This window comes from Suricata suricatta, chromosome 7 (genome assembly GCF_006229205.1).
Source record: "Suricata suricatta isolate VVHF042 chromosome 7, meerkat_22Aug2017_6uvM2_HiC, whole genome shotgun sequence".
Taxonomy (NCBI): Eukaryota; Metazoa; Chordata; class Mammalia; order Carnivora; family Herpestidae; genus Suricata; species Suricata suricatta.
Genome location: NC_043706.1, coordinates 27609942 through 27631761, shown reverse-complemented (window position 1 = coordinate 27631761; position 21820 = coordinate 27609942). Strand labels below are relative to the sequence as shown.

The 21820-nt window shown below is 39.7% G+C and overlaps 1 protein-coding gene across 4 annotated transcripts in view; it reads right to left on the bottom strand.

Annotated features, from left to right (window-relative positions):
* EXOC2 (exocyst complex component 2) overlaps positions 1-21820 on the bottom strand; it is a 264990-nt gene that overhangs the window by 202513 nt on the left and 40657 nt on the right. For all 4 annotated transcript variants that reach the window (XM_029944254.1, XM_029944253.1, XM_029944256.1 and 1 more), the window contains one exon: positions 1045-1202. In XM_029944254.1, coding sequence (XP_029800114.1) covers positions 1045-1162 — 118 coding nt within the window. In that variant the 5' untranslated portion in view covers positions 1163-1202. The remainder of the gene's footprint in view (positions 1-1044; positions 1203-21820) is intronic.

Here is a 21820-nt window from a genome sequence, read left to right as displayed (position 1 = left end):
AAGAGGGCACTTTTGATGAGCACCAGGTGTTGTATGGAAAGTGCTAAATCACTTAAATTGTCCACCTGAAAGGAGTATTACACTGTTTGTTAACTAAGTGCAATTTAAATAAAAACTTTAAAAAAAAATAAAAAGACATGCCAGGGATGAGAACCACTGACAACCATGAATGCCTAAATAAGCCAGCAGTAACAGGTCTCCATGTTATAGGGTGAGAGTGCAGGGGACAGACACAATACCAACCAAGAACTAAAAATATTTATATGGTACCAACCAGATACACAGCATTCTATCATTCATGTCCCTGAGTTTAAAAAGATTTAAAAAAAAACATAAATATATCCTAAAAACTATAATTTAGCTTACCACAAATATATAAATATTAGAGCCCAAATAAAAAGATAGATGAACATGGGTGGGAATTCGTTTGAAGAGCTTTGTCGTTGTTCCAAGTTTCAAGTTTTGGCAAACAGAGTCTATTTGTATTTCAAATTCGGTGGTGCTCTCAACCATGATGAAGCATCAATATGGCAGAGAAAAGGAAATAAATAATATTCATAGGTCACAGTGAGGATATACATTTATTGAAAGTAGACAGTTTCTCTAAGGTGTAATGAGGATAAGAGCCAAGGGGTACCAAGGAGACAGAGTTTAGGTTTGATCTGAAGAGCAATAAGAAACAGAAGAGGCACAATTCACAGAGCACTAGAGAATGAATACAGACGGTTGTACAATGGAGGGAAAACTAAAGAGAGCAAAAATGGCTAGGAGGCTGTTTGAGCAATCAAAGCAGGAGATACTGAAACTGAGGAAACGGAGGCAAAATCTCACCTGTGGGAAACTTTCTGAAGGACTTAGTGAAAGGCAATTTTGACAAGATTTGATAAAATAATGATTTTAACAGAAAAGTAATAAAACCAAATTCTTTAACCTTTATTCAGATCATTCTGTACAGACCACAATGTTGTTTTTATATCATCTTGCCTCAACTGCCCACTGGAAAAATGCATTCACCAAGGAAACACACACAGTTCTTGCTCTTACCAATGAGGTCAGTTGGGCCAGTCCCCAGGTTTTCTCCTCTAATTATGACCTTTGTCCATGGTATTCCTTCATTTGGAGAGATGCCTGTAACAAGGGGGGGTTGTCGCAATCGGGACATTCTTTGTTGAGCAAATTAGAGATCTAGTTACAGAAGTAATCTGGTAAAAAAGAAAGAAAAGAAAAAGATTAAGTGAAAACTGAAATAAGCATTGACTAAAAATATAAGAATCCTAGACATTCAGTACCAAAACATAAAAACAATTCTTAAACATACAGTTCTGAATATCTTAGCCTATCTGCCAATATCTAATGAACATTAAACTTACCAAGGACACTGTAGCTAGTACTGTGAAGAAAATGTCAGAAAAATAATAGACAACTAAGCCCTTGGTTCTAGAACTTTCAATAAAATGACAGAACCTAATGTCACTATTTAGCTCTATGCCTACACCTGCATAATCCCCAAAATATGCTAGAAATTGTTCTGCTCTCAAAGTTGTTAAAGGAAAATGTTTTAATTATTAATGTTCATAAATATTAAAATACCTCTATATTCCCATAGGTGTACTGAACTTCACTTTATTTTTGTATAATACTTAGTATAACAATGCTTTTTTATATATTTTTTAAATTTTTTAAATATTTATTTATCATTGAGAGACAGAGACAGAGCATGAGCATGGGAGGGGCAGAGAGAGGGGGAGACAGAGAATTTGAAGGAGGCTCCAGGCTGAGCTGTCAGTACAGAGTCAGATGCGGAGCTCTAAACACAGCAAGATCACAACCTGAGCTGAAGTCAGACACTTAACCAACTGAGCTACCCGGACACCCCATAACAACTCTTTTTTAGTGTGATCACATCCATATATTGACATTTTCACAAAACCTAGAATGTCTATAGACGTATCAGCAAAAGCATGAATTTGCCAACTGTTCGGAGTATAGCAGAGTTGGTAAAAGTGCAGTTTCTGAGGTCAAATACACTTATATTTAAGGCCTGGTGCTCCAATTTACTAATTCTGTTCTAAACCTTCTGTTTTCATATATGTAAAATGGACCTCATAATAGAACCTTTCAAAGATTACAATTAAGGTTACATAGGATAATCCTGGCAAAGCACAGTACCTAGCATATGGTAGGCAACCAATACATAATAAAACCTCACTAATAAATCTCTGAAGAACTCAATTCCTCAAGGCTTCAGATGCCCCAGAAGATAAAGGCAAGGTTCAGAGCAAACTAGTTTTCTATAACTTCACATACTGAGAAGTTAAGACACACTGGCCTCTGCCTTCACCTGGCAGTCCTCAGGAGATTAGAAGTTTAGTCTCTGAAGAAGCCAAGTTGAAGAGGACCTGTAATCAGGAATACCAGGCACAGTAAGAGTGACTAAGTGTCAACCGCACAGCTAACTGTGGGACTACTCAGGCCTCTTCCTTCTTTATACCCCTATCAGCAAGCTGTGGAAGCCCACCCTGCAATAAGTCGAATATTTCTCTCTGGGGAAATTAAAGGGGGAAAAGACCAAATATCTTGACATGTAAGACTCAGCCCCTCAAAAAGAAGGGCTATTTGCAGTCATATTACCAAACATAAAAGCCACTTACAAACAAACTCTGCCCATATACAAACTAAACAAACCAGCTATTCCCAGAATCTAAAATACACAAGGACAGCTGAAGATTATAAGATGGTCAAGAAATATAGGTAAGAGAGAGATGGAAGTCAGATAAACAAAAAAAAAAATCCACAGGAAACAGAGATAAGGCAAATGTAATACATTGAACTGTGTCCTCTACAAAATAGCATGCTGTAGTTCTAACCCTGGTTACCTCAGAATATGACTTGTAGAACAGGCCTTTAAAGATGGGATTAAAGGGGGCACCTGGGTGGCTCAGTTGGCTTAGCGACCGACTTCAGCTCAGGTCATGATCTCACGGTTTGTGGGTTCAGGCCCCATGTCGGGCTCTGTGCTGGCAGCTTGCTCAGAGCCTGGAGCTTGCTTTGGATTCTGTGTCTTCTCTCTGCCCCTACCCCGTTCGTACTCTGTCTCTCTCTGTTTCTCAATAATAAATGAATGTTTAAAAAAAAATTTAAAGAAGGGATTAAGGTAAAATGAGTTTATATAGGTGGGACCTAATCCAATATGACTAGTGTCCTTATAAGAAGAGATTATGACACAGACACACATGCAAGGAAGACCATCTGAGAACACAGGGAGTGGTCAACTATCTACAAAACAAGGAGAGAGGCCTCAGATGGAACCAACCCTGCTGACCCCTTGAACTTCCAGCCTCCAGAATCATGAGAAAATAAATTTCTATTATTTCAACATTTCAACTACCCAGTCTATTGGACTTTCTTATGGCATTCCTAGCAAACAAACACAGAAGAAAAAGGAAAATAAAAGCCTTCAAAAGTATCATAAGCTTTGATCCCAAATTAATATCTGCAGAGGGAGAAAATTTTTATCTTAAAGAATAGGATGTCACGAAGAGAAATCAATCCAAGAGTAAAAGCTCTTGAAACTTTCAAAAGAAGGAAAAGAAACAAGATTATATTGTCCTTTTAATGCAGGAACTGACACTGGTTTAACCAAAGGGAACAATAAGGCTGCAAATAGGCAGATGTGTGTTTGGGAATAGAAGAGGTGAATAAAGAAGGAAAGGGAATTGGAATATACATTTAATCTGAAATTGACTATCAAGATAATGGCAGATTAGGCACAGAATCTGGAAATGTGGAGGTAGATGGCAGAAGAGTTATAGGAACCTGGGGTATGTTGTATAACAAAAATGTTACTGACCTCTGTCCCTAGTTTCTGGGAGACTCAAAATCCAATAATTATTTTTGTTATTCATGAGCCTTCAATATCATATGTATGTAATATTCACGACATCTCAACATCAAAGCCAAACCAGAGAGAGCAACTATGTGGTTAGAGGGTTGGGGTTTTGAGCCATCAAAACATCAGGTTGGCTTCTTGAAAAGGGGAATAAGGCTGGAGACTGAGTTCAATGAGGCAATCAATCATATCTACATAATTGAATACAATTAAAACAACAAAAAAGAACTAGAAAGACATTACCAATCACCCAACAAACCAGATGAGAAAACTCAAGTTATCTTGAACCCTGCCCCTTCCCTACTCTATTTCCTGAATCAAACAGTCAAAGTTTTTCTATTAGAATCCAAAGTAAACTATTCATCTCAGTTCTTGTGGTTTTCTCAGTTAAGACATTCACCTTCTCAGGATGCCTTGGTGGCTCAGTCAGTTAAGTGTCCAATTTTGGCCCAGGTCCTGATCTCGGGGTCTCACATCAGGTTCTATGCTGACAGCTTGGAGCCTGCCTAGAGCCTGCTTCGGATTCTGCATCTCCCTCTATTTCTGCCCCACCCCCACTCACGCAAACGCACACGTGCCTATCTTTCTCTCTCTCTCAAAATAAACATAAAAATTTTTTAATATAAAGAAAAATCCTGTTTAAAGGAAACCTTAAAAATGTAAAAAAAAAAAAAAAAGAAAGAAAGAAATTCATCTTCTCTCCCTAGATATTGTAATAGACTTCTAACTGGTTACTCAGCCCCTATTACCTCTCCAAGGCAATCCATTCTCAGCAAACAGCTGTTAATTCTCTAAAATACAGATCTAATCAACATCTTCCCAGATTAAAAAAAAAAATCTTCCATGACAACCCACTACTCAGAAATCTCCAGTGCCCACAAAATCCTTACCATTGTATTAAAACCATCACAACTATTCTGTATTTCCCACTTCACTCTCGATTATTTCCTTCACTCATTTGATACTAACCATATAAGTCCATTCACCTTTTATGAATCATCAAGAACTTTTATGCCTTCATGATTTCATTTATCTTATTCTGGCTAAATAAAAAGTCTTTCCAAGTTTGCTAAACCCTTCCAATATTTCAAGGTCAATCTAAAAGAGTCTCCCTGATCCTCTACAATGCTTCTTATACATAATTCTAATATTCACTGTGTTAAATCTTAGATATCATGTTTATGTTTCCTCTTTGAAAACACAAGATGTTTAACCAACTCTATATGACCAATACTTGTCATATACATCTCACAAAATAAACATATATGACTGCTGAAAGAAATCACATGTGTTTTCTGAATATTTCATGGTATCAGTGGAACAGTGGAATTAAAATAGGACAAAGAGAAGAACTACAAGGGGCAAAGTATAGAGATACTCTATATACCTACCGGGTATATAGACAGGTATTAGACATATCCATGCAAAAAAAATTTTTAAGTATAAAGAACACTGGTATACAACAGCATCACAAAGAATAATATAGTCAGGAATAAATTTTACAAAACTGCAAAACTAGTACTTTGAAAACCAAAAGACAATATTGAAAAGAATTCAAAACATAATTAAGTAAAAAGACATGGACTTAATATTGTTAAGATGACAATACTCCTCAACTTGACCTAGAAATAAGATGCTATCTCTATTAAATTCTCAGCTGGCCTTTTTGCAGAAACTGACAAGCTGATCAGAAAATTGTATGGAAATGGAAAGGAACTAGAACACTTAAAGACACCAGCAGATTGAAGGGGATGGAGAACCATCTACCATGACAATTGTCATCAAAAGAAAACTGGAATCGCTATACTTAGATCAAACTATATTTTAAAATAAAGACTGTAACAAGAGATGAAGAAGGGCATTCTATCATAACTAAGGGGTCCATCCACCAAAAAGATCTAACAATTGTAAATATTGAGGACCCTAACATGATGGCACCAAATATATAAATCAATTAATCACAAACATAAAGAAACTCATTGATACTAATATCATAATAGTAGGGGACTTCAACACCCCACTTACAACAATGGACAGATCATGTAAGCAGAAAATCAATATGGAAACAATTGCTTAGAATGACATGCTGAACTAGATGAGTTAACAAATATATTCAGGAGAGTTCATCCTAAAGCAGCAGAACACACATTTTTCTTGAGTGCACGTGGAACATTCTCCAGAACAGATCACATACTGGGTCACAAATCAGTCCTCAACAAGTACAAAATACCCTGCATATTTTCAGACCATAATGCTATGAAACTGGAGATCAACCACAAGAAAACACTTAGAAAGACCATGAATACTTGGAGATTAAAGAACATCCTACTAAAGAATGAATGGCTTAACCAAGAAACTAAAGAGAAAATTAAAAAGTACATAGAAGCCAATGAAAATGAACACACGACAGTACAAAACCTCTGGGATGCAGCAAAGGCAATCATAAGAGGGAAATACATAGCAATCCAGGTCTTCCTAAAGAAGGAAGAAAGGTCTTAACTACACAACCTAACCTTAGACCTAAAATGGAACAGCAAATAAAGCCCAAAACCAGCAGAAGCAGGGAAGTAATGAAGATTAGAGCAGAAATCAATGATACCGAAATTAAAACAAAAGTAGAACAGATCAATGAAACCAGGAGTTGGTTCTTTGAAAGAATTAATAAAATCAACAAACCCCTGGTTGTTAAAAAAAAAAAAAAGGAAAGGACTCAAATAAATAATCACGAATAAAACAAGAGAGATCATAACACTGCAGAAATACAAACAATAAGAATATTATGAGCAATTATATGCCAAAAAATCATGCAATCTGGAATAAAAAGACAAATTCCTAGAAACATATAAACTACCAAAACTGAAACAGGAAGAAATAGAAAATTTGAACAGACCCATAACCAGTAAAGAAATTGAATCAGTAATCAAAAATCTTCCAAAAAAACAAAAACAAAAAACAGTCCAGGGCTAGATGGCTTTTCAGGGGAATTCTACCAAACATTTTAAGAAGAGTTAACACCTGTTCTTTTGAGGTTGTTCCAAAAAATAGAAATGGAAGGAAAACTCCCAAACTCATTCTATGAGTCTAGCATTACCTTGATTCCAAAACCAGACAAAGACCCTACAAAAAAAGGAGAACTACAGACCAATTTCCCTGATGAACACGGATGCAAAAATTCTTAACAAGACACTAGCAAATGTGATCCAACAATACATTAAAAGAATTATTCACCAAGGCACTTGGGTGGCTCAGCTGGTTGGGCATCTGACTTTAGCTCAGGTCATGATCTCATGGTTTGCAAGTTCAAGCCCCATGTCAGGCTCTGTGCTGACAGTTCAGGAGCCTGAAGCCTGCTTCAGATTCTCTGTCTCCCTCTCTCTCTGTCCTTCTCCTGATCATGCTCTGTCTCCCAAAAATAAATAAACATTAAAAAAAATTTTTTTAAGAGAATTATTCACCACAATCAAATGAGATTTTCTCCTGGGATGCAGGGCTGGTTCAATATCTACAAATCAATCAATATGCTACATCACATTAAAAAAAAAAAAAAGGATAAGAACCTCATGATCCTCAATAGATGCAGAGAAAGTATGTGACAAAATATAGCATCTTTTCTTGATAAAAACCCTCAAGGAAGCAGGGATAGCAAGAACATATCTCAAAATCATAAGGGCCACATATGAAAAATTCACAGGTAATATCATCCTCATTGGGGGAAAACTGAGGGCTTTCCCCCTAAAGCCAAGAACAAGACAGAGATGCCCACCATCACCACTGTTATTCAACATAGTGTTGGAAGTCCTAGCCTCAGCAATCAAAGGAAGGAAGGAAGGAAGGAACGAAGGAATGAAGGAACGAAGGAACAAAGGAACGAAAGAAGGAAAGAAGGGCATCCAATTTTGCAAGGAGGAAATCAAACTTTCAATCTTCACAGATGACATGATGCTCCATGTGGAAAACCCAAAAGAACCATCAAAAAACTGCTAGAACTGATACATGAATTCAGCAAAGTTAAAGGACATAAAATCAACATACAGAAATCGACTGCATTTCTATACCCCAATAATAAAGCAGCAGAAAGAGAAATCAAGGAATTGATCCCATTTAAAATTGGACCAAAACCCATAAAATACTTAGGAATAAACCTGACCAAAGAGGTGAAAAATCTATAAACTGGAATCTATAGAAAGTATATGAAAGAAATTAAGAAGACACAAAAAAATGGAAAACATTCCATGCTAATGGATTGGAAAAACAAATATTGTTAAAACATCAAAACTATACCAATCTACACATTCAATGCAATCCCTATCAAAATAACACCAGTATTCTTAGCAGAACTAAATAAACAATCATAAAATTTGCATGGAACCTGAAAAGAGCCTGAATAGTCCAAGCAATCCTGAAAAAGAAAACCAAAGCTGGAGGCATCACAATTCTGGCCTTCAAGCTGTATTACAAAGCTGTAATCATTAAGACAGTATAGTACTGGCATAAAAACAGACACATAGATCAATGGAACAGAACAGAGAACCAGAAATGTTCCATTGTATGGCCAACTAATCTTTGACAAAGCAAGAAAGAATATCCAATGGAAAAACGTCTCTTCAGCAAATGGTGTTGGGAAAACTGGACAGCAACATGCAGAAGAATGAACGTGGACCAGTTTCTTACACCATATACAAAAATAAACTCAAAATGGATGAAAGACCTAAATGTGTGACAGAAAGCCATCAAAATCCTAGAGGAGAAAACAGGCAAGAACCTCTTTGACCTCGGCTGCAGCAAATTCTTACTTGCTATGTCTCCAGAGGCAAGGGAAACAAAGCAAAAATAAACTATTGGGATCCCATCAAAATAAAACGTTTCTGTACAATAAATAATCAACAAAACTAAAAGGCGGCCAAGAGAATGGGAGAAGATATTTGCAAATGACATTTCTGTTAGAGGGTTAGTATCCAAAATGTATACAGAACTTATCAAACTCAACACCCAAAAAAATAATCAAGTGAACAAATGGGCAAAAGACATGAATAGATGCTTTTTCAAAGAAGATATCCAAATAGTTAACAGACACATGAAAATATGTTCAACATCACTCATCATCAGGGAAATACAAAATAAAACCACAATGACACATCACCTTACACCTTACAGAATGGCTAAAATTAACAACAGGTAACAACAGATGTTGGTGAAGATGCAGAGAAAGAGGAACCTTTTCACACTGCTGGTGGGAAGGCAAACTGGTGCAATCACTCTAGAAAACAGTAGGAGGTTCCTCAAAAAATTAAAAACAGACCTACCCACGACTCAGCAATTGCACTACTAGATATTTGTCCAATGGATACAGGAGTGCTGATTCAAAGGGGCACATGCACCCTAGTGTTTATAGCAGCACTATAGACAAACTATGGAAGGAGCCCAAATGTCCATTGACTAATAATTGGATAATGAAGATGTGATGTATGTGTGTATGTGTGTATACACACATATACACTTACATTCATATATGTATATACACATATAATGGAATATTAGTCATCAATCAAACAGAATGGAATTTTGCCGTTTGCAACAACATGGATGGAACCAGAGTGTATTAGGCTAAGCAAAATAAGTCTATCAGAGAAAGATAAATATCATATGATTTCACTCATATGTGGAACTGAAGAAATAAAACAGAGGGGAAGGGAAGGAAAAATAAGATAAAAACAGAGACAAACCATAAGGGACTCTTAGAACACTGAGGTTTGCTTGAGGGGTATTGTGTGGAGGGATGGGCTAAATGGGTGATGAACATTAAAGAGGACACTTGTTAGGATGAGCATTTGGTGTTCCACGTAAGGGATGAATCACTAAACACTATTCCTAAAATCATTATTATACCATATGTTAACTAACATATTTTTTTTATTTAAAAAAAAATGTTAAATAAAGACGATTGAAAAAATTTCTTCAAGGGGTATGTGGATAGCTCTGTGGGCTAAGTATCTGACTCCTGATTTCAGCTCAGGTCATGATCTCACTATTGGGAGATCAAGCCTCAGGTTGGGCTCCTCACTGAGCATGGAGTCTGCTTGAGTTTCTCTGCCTCTCTCTCTCTCTCTCTCTCTCTCTCTCTCTCTCTCTCTCTCTCCCTCCCTCCCTCTCTCTCTCTCTCTCTCTCTCTCTCTCTCTGTCCCTCCCCCTTGAATGTGCGTGTGTGTGCTCTTGCTCTCTCAAAATAAATAAAAAAACATTAAAAATATTCTTCAGATAAGTTATAGAAGAATACAAAGTTTACAGTATTTCGCTAGGATATTTCATAGAATTTCAAAATCACTCAGTCAATACAAACAGATATTGGATACTCAGTTTTCATCTGGGAGAACTTCCCAGTTTACTAGCACAAGGAGCTAAACACAACCATAAAACAACAGTCTTATGGTTGAAGACTAGGAGGATGGAGCTTTGAGCTAACAGTAACTAGAAAGAGAGGAAAAAATTCCTGGAGCAGATGGAGTCACAGAGACAGAAAAAAAATATTACTGAAATCCTTGGCTGACCCCTGGACTGTACATGAGAGACTCCAAATAGCACAGTAGAGAGCAACAGCTTAAAGAATGAAAGAAGTAAGCAGTGATTTCAGTTGTTGCCCACCACAACTGAAGCCACAAGGCAAGATTTTAAAATTTGATTCTAGTCAAATTAACAATGCCTGTTAAAAAAAAATTTTTTTTTTTTAAAGGCAATGCTCTTCAGAAGAATACAACTGAATCCAAAGTCTTTAAAAGGTAATAGCCATATACCTATGATACAATAAAAATGCCTGGATCCATTAAAAAAAAAAGTGAATACATAGCCCCTAGTCAAGTAACAAACCAGACAAGAGAAACAAGATGAGCCAAATCTGAATTAGTAAACAAGAATCTGAAAGGGTTTATAGCAAATAAGCTATTAAAGAACATACTATCATAATGAATGGATATCTGGATATTCAAAATAGCAGAACTGAATTGAAAATTCTAGGTACAATATATGAAATGAAAAATACACTAAAATGAGTTGAAAAGAAGATAGTTGGAAGAAATAGTGAACAGGAACATAGATCATAGAAACTATACAACATCAAGAAGAGGAAAAAGAAAAGGAACAGAGGTTCAGGAACCTATGGAAAAAGTATGAGTGGAGTCTCAGAAGGAGAGAGGAGAGAGAATAGGGCAGAAAATAATACTTCAAGGAAAAAAGGGGTGAAATTTTTCCAAATGTATTGAAAACTTATTTTCTAGATACCCATGACATCCAGCAGTCACCAGGCAAGATAAAGAAAATCACACCAAGAAACACTGAAGTCAAACTGCTAAAAATCACAGATAAAATCTTTAAAGCAGATGCAAATAAGTGACACATAACAGTGATTAAAAAAAAATGACCGTATGATGATAACTTTTAATCAGAAAAACCAAAAGCCAAAAGCCAAATGGAACATCCTTAAACTGCTGAATGGGGGAAAAAAGTAAAAAATGAAGGTTCTTTAGAAAGGAGTTTTATGCTGTTGGGAAAACTAAATAGCCACATACAAAAAAAAAAAGAAACTAGATCTCTATTTTACACTATAAATAAAAATCAACTTAAAGTGGATTAAAAACTTGAACATAAGACCTGAAGCCATAAAACTGTACAAGAAAACACATGACATAGATTGACATTTGGTCTTGGCAATATTGGGGGGGGGCGTTTCACACCAAAAACAAAGGCCACAAGAGCAAAAATAAACAAGGGGAACGACATCAAACTGAAAAGCGTGTCCCCTCCAAAAGCAACCAACAAAATCAAGGCAATTTATGGATGGGAAAAAATATTTGTAAACCACATATCCAACAAGGGATTAATATCCAAAATATAGAAGGAATTCATGCACCTCAATAGCAAAAAACAAAACAAAACAACAACAAAAAAAACAACAACAAATAACCCAAATAAAAGATTGGCTAAAGATCTGAATACACACTTTTCTAAAGACAACGTATAAATGACCAATAAGTACATGAAAAGGTACTCAAAGTGACTAATTATCAGGGAAATGCAAATCAGAACCACAATGAGACTATCATTTTTCACCTGTTAGTGTCTATCATCAAAAAGACAAGAGAGGGGCGCCTGGGTAACTCAGTTGGTTAAGCGTCCCGCTCTTGATTTCTGTTCAGGTCATGATCTCATAGTTCATGGTTTTGAGTACAGCATCAGGCTCTGTGCTGACAAGGCGGAACCTGTTTGGGATTCTCTCTTTCTCTCTGTCTCTGTCTCTGTTTCTCTCAAACTTAAAAAATTCTTGGGAGACCTGGGTGGCTCATCCAGCTGGACGTCTGATTCTGTAAGGATGCAGGTCCGATCCGGCCCTCACCACTGGGCCGTCCCAGCCTTCCCGGAGCTGGTCGCAGCGCACCTCCGCAGTAGAAATGGGCCCAGGCGGGCAGAGTTCCCCCGCGGCCGCAGGTCCCATCCAGCCTTTCCCCTTTACTTCGGCTTCTCCTGAAAGGGCGCGCATTAAGGAGGGACAACTCCTGTGGCGCCCAATCGTGGGAGGCCAGCCATTACCTTTGACCTTTCTAGAGGCGGGCCTAGTCACGCCCCACGTGGGGCATCTGGGCCCACTCTGATTGGTCAGTGCTCCGGATGGTGTGACTGGCTCCCACAACTGCCAGTGTTGATGGGGAGGCAGGGATTGGATCACTGTACACCTGTCATCATTTCCTGTAACTCCCCCTCCCAAAGGTATAAAAGGCCCTGCCCTGCCTTTGTTTGGGGCTCTCTCCACGTGGCCAGCAGGTTGGCTGGAGACTGTGAGCCCGAGCTTAAGCTTGTAATAAAGGCCCTTTGCTTTTGCAGGCGTGACTCGGTCTCCCTAGCAGTCTCTGGTGTTTGTTTTGGGGTGATTTGGGGCGATTTTAAAAACTTGGGCACAACAACTCCTGTGACTCAAGTCATGATCTCACAGTTCATTAGTTCTGGCTCTGCGCTGACAGCATGGATCCTGCTTGGGATTCTCTCTCTCCCAGTCTCATCCCTCTCCCAGCTTACTTGCTCTCTCAAAAATAAATAAAGCTTTAAAAATATTCTTCTAATAGAAAAAAGAAATAACAATGTTGGCTATAGACAAAACAAAGCACTTATATATTGCTGGTGGGAATGGAAATTGGTACAGACACTATGGAAAATAGCAAAAAGGTTCCTCAAGAAATTAAAAATAGTTTTTCACAATGGGTTTGCCACCATAACAGAGGTGTTATGAAACCACTAATATATCTAAGCCAAAATGGAAAAGGCTCAATCTAATACCATCATCATTAGACATTTGGATTTGGGGAAGGTTACCCTTGACAATCTCATCTACAAATGTGATTTGATCAATATAAGAACCATCACAATATTTGAAAAGAAGCCTGCTGAGATGAGAAAGAGCTTCTTCAAGTATGCCTGGATCTTTGATGAACTAAAAGTTGAATGTGAGTATGCTTATCACTCCTGATATCTCTGTGGAAATTTAAGACCAATAAATGTTATGTGACCATCATTGGTGCCCCAACACACAGAGATTTGACAAATATATATATATACACACATATGTGTAAACATATATATTGATAAATACATAAAACATATATTTGATAAACACATATATATACATATATAAACGTGTGTGTGTGTGTCTGTACCTATATGATTACAGGCACATGTCAGGCTAACTGTGCTGTCCTTGTTGTTGTTGATAGTGTTTATCAACTGGAAGCAGGTATCTTCAAGAATGGGAATGATGAGGGACAGAAGCAGAAAAATGTTCATCTTTAGCCAGGAAAGCTGACCTCTAGCCTGCATAGTTCTGATAAGAATCAAATTATAAGTAAAGTCTAAGGATCTAATAGTGACTATACCTGATAACACCATACTGTATATAACAAATTTGCTGAGAATAGAATTTAAGTATTTTCACCAAATAAATAAAACAAAAAAGGTAATTATGTGAAATGATAGATGTGTAGATCAACTATAATTGTAGAATGTATACATCACAATGTATATAATATCAAATGATGTTGTACACTTTAAGTATAATATGATTTTGTCAATTATATACCTCAATAAAGCTGACCCAAAAAAACGAATAAAGCTGGTTATTTTCAAATAATGAAACCTCACTAGGAACAAATATGACAAGAAATGCTGAAGGAATTTCTTTAATCTGAAGGAGAAGTTAAATCACACAGTAACCTGAAAGACTTTATAATGAGAGAGGGTGAATTCATCAGGACAAAACCATCTAAACTGTGTATATAGCTAATAACAGGGCTTCAAAACACATGAAGCACATGCTGAGTGATAGGGTGAAAGAGATAAATCCACAATCATGGTTAAAGATTTTAATACACTCATTAAATAGGGATAACAATTAAACAAAAATATAAAAATCAGTAAGTCTATAGAAAATATGAACGCTATTAATCATCTTGACCTGTCACTTACCAAAGCTCCTTTTCAAATGGCTAAAGAATGTTCACTCTATAAATAAACTATATGCTGGGCCATAAAGTATGCCATAATCAAATTCAAAGACTACAAAGGAATTAAATTAGAAAGAAAAGCAATACAATCTATCTAAGTTATTTGGTGATGTGGAAATGTTGGGGTTAGGGAGTGAATGGTCAAAAAAGAATTCTTGAGATGTCTTCAATGCAAAAAGGTGGTTTTATTAAAGCACAGGGACAGAACCAGGCAGAACGGGTTTCATCAGGGTTGTGAGGAGTGGCTGATGATATACTTCCAAGTTGGGAGGGGATTAGGACTGGTATAAGTCTCTAAGGAATTTGGGAAGCAAGCTTTCCAGGACCTTGAGGGGACTAGCTATTGTAAGGAAAAGGTCACTTATTACTGTCTACTAAAACGTTAGTAGTCGTGAGACCCTACAGATGTGTATCAGTGGGCCATTTGGTTGAAGGATGACTGCTAACATATATCTTCAGGGAACAGAGATAAAGGAAGTTTCCAAAAGAATTTAACAGTATCCTGGAGCTCAGGATACTGTGAGGCTAAGATTGTCTTTGCCCTTAACAAAAAGTATTAGCATCAAGGCATTTGAGTTCCTATAGGAAGGTCATTCTGCCTGTCTCAAGGATTTGTAAATGGGCTGTAAGTTGTAATGAAAATTTAAGTGCTCCTTTTGCCTTTGTTCCCCACATCATTTGGAAAGTAAACAACACAAATAACCCAACAGCCAAAAAAATAATGGAGAAATTAAAAAAAAGTATGCACTGAATGGTAATGAAAATATAATCAAAATTTGTGGGATGTAGCCAAAACAGTGCATTAAAGGCTATAAGAGGTGAAATATTTAAATTAAGGATATAAAGGCAAAAAAGCTAATTAAATGCAAATTGGCAGAGAGGAATAACAAAGGAAGAAAAATAAGGAAAATAATAGAGTGATAATCAAAAAAATAATAATAAATAAAAAGAACTGAGAAAAAATTGTGAAGCCAAAAGTCTTTCTGCAAAAATTGAACAATTAACATTAGCAAATTTCTCTTCAAAAAAATAAACACAATTACCTATTTCAGAAATGAAAGAGCAGATAACTACACTATAGATACTAAAGATCTTGTTAAGGAGTAATGAAGGAATATTATGAAAAACTTTATGTCAATGAATTTGACAAGTTGGATGAGGAGAAAAATTCCTTAAAAGGACAGGTTACCAAACGAACACAAGATAAATAAGAAATCTCTATACCTTTATCTTTATTAAATAAACTGAATTTGTGGTAGAGCCCCTGCCTAAGGAATATGGTGAAAACTTGAAGATAAGGGAAGGCAACCTGGCTATATTTGCCTGTGCAACATTCTTCATGACTCTGTAACACAGACCACTGATTCAGACTATATGTTACCATATATGGGAGACAAAGGAGCAAAAATTGTACAAAAGGCAACCTCTCACTGTGCTCAGGGCTCAGTTTTTCGGGGAAAAACCCACTGAGCCTATGCTGGCATGACGAATAAAGCTGCTTCCATGACAGAAAAGCCTCAGGGTCCCAACTCTCTGTGCAAGAATCCTGCTACATTTCTTGGAGCACACATCTGGGTTTCAGAGATGGTGCGTTTCCACCTCTTTTGTCACCAGGGTGCAAACCTTGGAGTGCCAGGAGAAGCAACCTCGCCTGGTGCCAATGGACCACTTGATCAATAGCACCTAATAGCATGTTAGGGCGAGGACCCCAAACGCACCACAGAACCTGGTGAGGCCCAAGAACCAGTTCGGGGAGCACCGCCTGTCAAACTGGTAAGAACCAGGTTCCTCTTGGTAGACCTGCCCCTAAGAGGCAGAAGGGGAGCCTGATCATCTCCTAGAGTTACCTGAGTAGTTCCCTAAGGAACAAAACCTCAGCTCCAAGACACTGGGCACTGGCTGGCAGGCTGGAGTCACTGCATGACTATGTGTGAATGAGACAGTCAACAGAAAGTTTCCAACCTGACCTATGTACTAAAAAGCAACTGTGAGGTCCCGATCCATGGTTCTGTGGAAACCTCATTTGGCTTAGGGTGGCGTCAGACTTCCTCAAGAGTCTGATCTGGGTCAGGGCTTGATACTGAACCCACCAATGCTAAGAAGCTCCTGAACTATCTCTGAGAGAAGAGCAGCTGAAGGATGAAGCAAGTGTGTGTCCTCTCCAAATTACTCCCTCGCTTCCCCCTTTTTCCTCTCCAGTGCATGGAAGATGTCCATTAGGGGAAGGAAATGGGTGGAAAGAAGAGTAAACTGACTCCCCTAGAGTGTATGTTAAAGAATTTCAAAAAGGGATATTCAGGAGATTATGGTGTAAAATTAACTCCCGGAAAGTTCTGGACCTTCCATGAAATTGACTGGCCATCTTTGAGGGTGGGCTGGCCCTCTGAGGGCTCACTTGGTAAGGAATAGTTGACCGACTGTTCAGAGTTATTGTGGGGAATCGAGGCCACCTGACCAATTTCCTTACATTGACTGTTGACAAGACCTGGTCCTATTCCGGCTGCATTGGCTAAAAGTCTGTATTGAATAGAACTGTAAACTTATGATGGCTTGTGTCACAGCTTCCTCCAAATGCTGGCCAAAAACTGAAAAAACTGTCAAGGGACCCCGCTGCCATATGCCCCATTGTACCCCTCACTGCCACCTTGCACCTCCAGCCACCCTAGTTACCAAAAGCCCACCATAGTCCTGACTCCTCACTACCTCTAGCACCACGGGCCTCTCCGGATATGACCAGTTCTCCAGGACCACTGGTCCTAACCTCATACACCCCTCGTGGAAGGTAGCTAGATCAGGCCAGCAGAGACAGTCCCTCCTTGCAGCAACACCAGGGAGCCCTACAGATGCCACTGAGGGAAACTAGGTGACCCATCTATTATGATCAGGAAGGGCATAACTGAGGAGGCCAGTATGTTTTTGTGTACCAACACTTTACCACTTCCTAAATTAGAAGTACCATACTTCCTCCTATATGGAGAAGCCCCAGGCTATGACTGAACTAACGCAGTCCATAATTCAAACCCATACACCTACGTGGAACAACTGCTGCCAACTCCTCCTGACTGTCTGACATGGAGGAGCATCATCAAATTACCCAGGTGGCTTTAAAATGGTTAGAGAAGAATGCCCTGGCTGGGATGCTAGACAGCCAGGCTTATGCTAGGGCTCATTTCCCTGAGGAAGACCCCAAATGGGACCCAAATTACTCAAGTACAGATGGAGTGTTTGCAAGGACTGAACATCAGCAAGAAGCCCTTCTAAGTAGCCCTACTAACTGTATTAGTTCAATCACAGCCTGGGGCTTCTCCATATAGGAGGGAGTATGGTGCTTCCAATTTGGGAAGTCTGTAGTGGTAAAGGGTTACTACAAAAAAACATGCTGGTCTCCTTGGATCTGGCCTTCCTGATCATAATAGATGGGTCCCCTAGTTTACTTTTTATGGAACAAAAACCATAAATATCAGTAAAACATCAGAAGTGCTCCAGGGACCCAAGGAAAGCCCGAGCCAGTTCTAGGACAGACTATGTGAGGCATTTTGTCTCTACACTCCTTTGGATCCAGAGGCACTGGTTAACAGGAGATGGTCAATGTGGCTTTCATAGGTCAGGTCCACAGTGACATCTGGCGCAAGCTGCAAAAGCTAGAGGGTTTCGCCAACATGAATGCCAGTCAGTTGCTAGAAGTAGCAACTAACGTGTTTGTCAACCGTGACCAGGCAGCACAGAGGGAAGAATGCCGGAAGATGCAGAAAAAGGCAGACTTGTTAGCTGCTGCTTTGGTGGAACGGTCAGAATGCTCCAGGAAAGGTGCCCAGCAGGGACAGGGCTGGGGCCAAAAAGGGGAACAGCAAGGAGGATCATTTCGCCCAGAATCAAAGTTAGGATGGAACCAGTGTGCTTACTGTCATCAGGAGGGCTACTGGAAACATAAGTGTGCCCTGCAGCTGGGTAATTTTCAGCCAGGCTCTAAGCAAAAGGAAAGAGGCCATGTGTTCCAGGGCCGGTATCAACCAGCATCACGGCCTCATGGGACCCCAAAGATGATTCTTCGGGGCTAGCCACCATAGAGGACTATGGAGAGGACTACTTTTGTTAAGCCCCCCAAGAGCCGACAGTCCCAATGAATGTGGAGGGCCAACCCACCAACTTCACGGTAGATACTGGTAGAACATTTGGTGGTGATGCAACCCATGAGGCCCCTCTCACAGAGACAAGCCACCATTATGGGGGAAAGGGGCAATAGGACATGCGTCCCTTCCTGCTGCCTTGGTGATGCAATTTAGGCGGCCATGAAGTCATCCATGAATTCCTGTACATCCCCAAATGCCCTGTGGCTTTAATGGGCCAGGACCTGTTGGGAAAGCTGCAGGCCCAAATAACTTTCAACTCCCACGGACAAGCTGCTTTAACTCTCTGAAAGCTAGAAGCAAAGATTATGACTTTCACGATTCCCCAAGAGGAAGAATAGCACCTCTAGTTTCATGAAGGAGCCACAACAGGGAGCTGAGCTGACCTTCAGAGTACCAAGGCTGAGGACAACCCACCAGGATTGGTACAGAACATACCTCCAGTAATTGTAGAATTAAAGCCAGGGGCAGGGCCCATATGCCAAAAACAGTTTTTCGTCCCTCATAAGGCACAGGTAGGGATACAGAAGCACCTGGAGAGACTTTTAAAATACAGGAACCACCGACCCTGTTGGTCATCTTGAAACACACCTCTCCTACAAGTCCAGAAGCCAGGTACCAAAGATGATTGGCCAGTCCAAGACCTGCACACAGCAAACCAGAACACCATCACCCTGCATCTGGTTGTCCCAAACCTATATACACTCTTGGGTCTTATCCCCACCAAAGCTGCCTTCTTCACATGCCTACACCTCAAGGGATGACTTCTTCTGCATCCACCTGGCCCCCCAGAATCAACCGATCTTTACCTTCCAGTGGGTGAATCCTGAAAATGATGACATGACCCAGTTGACCTGAACCAGATTGCTTCAAGGGTTCAAAAACTCCCCAACTAATGAGCACTGGATGTTACATATAAGCCATGAATCACAGGAATCTATCCCCAAAATCAAGAGCACACTACACTGTATGTTAGCCGACTTGACAAATTATATTTAAAAAATTAAATAAAATTTAAAAATAAACACTGAAAAGCTTAAAAAAAAAAAAACACATTCCCCAATTATTTTCAGCACTACATTAGCCTCAGACCTAAGAGCCTTCCCAGCAAATCAACATGGCTGTGTCTTGCTTTATTATGTAGATGACTTGCTGCTGGCTGGAAGTTCTCAGGAGGATTGCATGGAAAGAACTCAGCAGCTCCTTACCCTCCTTACCCTAATGGGAAACTGACTAAAAGGTCTTAAGGAAAAAGGCCCAAATCTGCCAAAAGAAAGTCAAGTACGTTGACTTTCACTTCTCCCACGAACAGCACCAACTCAACCCAGAGAGAAAAGAGGACATTTGTTCGATTCCAGTCCCATCATCCTGACATCAGCTTCAGGAGTTTCTCAGGACCACAAGTTTCTGTGGAATCTGGATACCTAACTTCTCAATCTTGGCCTTTTATGAGGCCCAAAATGGGGAGAGTGGGAACCTCTGTTATGGGAGCAAGTACAGCAAAGGGCCTTTGAAGATATCAAATGGATCCTCACCAAAATGCCTGGTTTGAGGCTCCCAGACATGTCCAAGCCCTTCTTCTTGTATGCTCACAAATGTACTAGCATTGTGGTGGGAGTCCTAACCCAAATGTTGGAGTGACGGCACCAACAAGTGGCATATTTCTCCAGCAGCTTGACTCTTGTTGCCCAAGGCTGCCCACCCTGCCTATAGACACTTACAGCCACAGCCCTCTTAGCATCAGAAGCTGACAAGTTGTGTTTGAGGTTGACAAGTTTAACTATGGGACAAGAACTGACAGTCCAAGTGTCACATTCAGTATTGACATTAATGGAGTACAAGGGACAATATGGCTAACCAATACCAGATGATCAGATATCATAGAGTGCTATGTGAGAACCCATGCATTTCCCTAAAAGTAGTACGGACCCTAAACCCTGCAATCCTACTGCCTGTCAGGCCAGGTCAACCAGATCATGACAGCCCTAAAGTGTTCAGAAGTGCACTGATGAGGTGTTCTCCAGCCAACCAGACTTGAGGGACCTTGACCCCAAGTATTTCACCAATGGTAGCAGTTTTGTGAAAGAGGGAGAATGTCTTACACTGTACTCCATGGTGACCCTGAATTATATCTTTGAGGTCAAACCCCTGCCAAAAAGGACTTTGGCACAGAAGTCAGACTCATCGTACTAAGTGGTGACCTACCTACAACTAGTGGTAGGAATACATGTTACTATATACACGGACTCTAAGTATGCCTTCACCACCCTCCATATACATGGGCTTTATATAAAGAGAAGGGTCTAATAAACTCAGGAGGAAAAGACATAAAGTATGGTAAGGAAATCCTTGACCTCTTAGATCCTATGTGGGCCCCTAAAAGAGTGGCAGTCATGGACTGTTGGGGATATCAAAGGGGAGACACCACGGCAACACAGGGAAACTGTAAGGCAAACTGAGAAGCAAAGATTGTGGCCTCCAAAAGAACAGTGGAATCAGCAGCTTTAACCACTGCACTGTTCCCTAGCAGAATGGGACTCCAATTACTCACAACGTGAGAGTACCTGTTTAACACAGAAAATGGATGCTACCTCCCAGGTGGAGGGTGGAAATTTGAAGAGAGCTGAGTAGCAATTCCTGAAGCCCTGGCTCCAGCTTTTGTCAAGCAGTTCCATCAGGAAACCCGTATTGACTGAATAGTTCTCAAGACTATGTTGAGTCGACATTTCTACATCCCTCACTTCTGCAGCATAGCCCAAGCAGTATGCCACCAATGTGAAATATGTGCCCGGAATAACCTACATCAGGAACCCAAGGGCGCCCCTGGGGTGCAGAATGTTGGAAAAGCCCCATTTGAAAATACGATGGTGGACCTCACTGAGCTTCCCCAGATCCGAGGCTGCAAAAATGTCTGTTGGTCTTCATGTGCACTTTCTGAGGCTGGGTGGAAGCCTTCCCTACTCACACAGAAAGGCACATGAACAGGCCCAACTTCTTCTAAAAGAAATCATTCTCGATTCGGGATTCCTACCACCATGGGATCAGATAACAGGCCAGAGTTCATGGCTAAGGTGGTGCAGCTAGTGGCAAAGGGGTTAAAGATCACTGGAAGTTACACATAGCATACAGACCCCAAAGCTCCAGGAAGGTAGAACAAATAAACCAAACCATGAGGCTGCAATTAAGAAACCTTTTCCAGGAAACCCACCCACAATGGGACCAGGTGTTGCCAACCCCTTGTTAAGAATCAGGTGTACCACCACTAA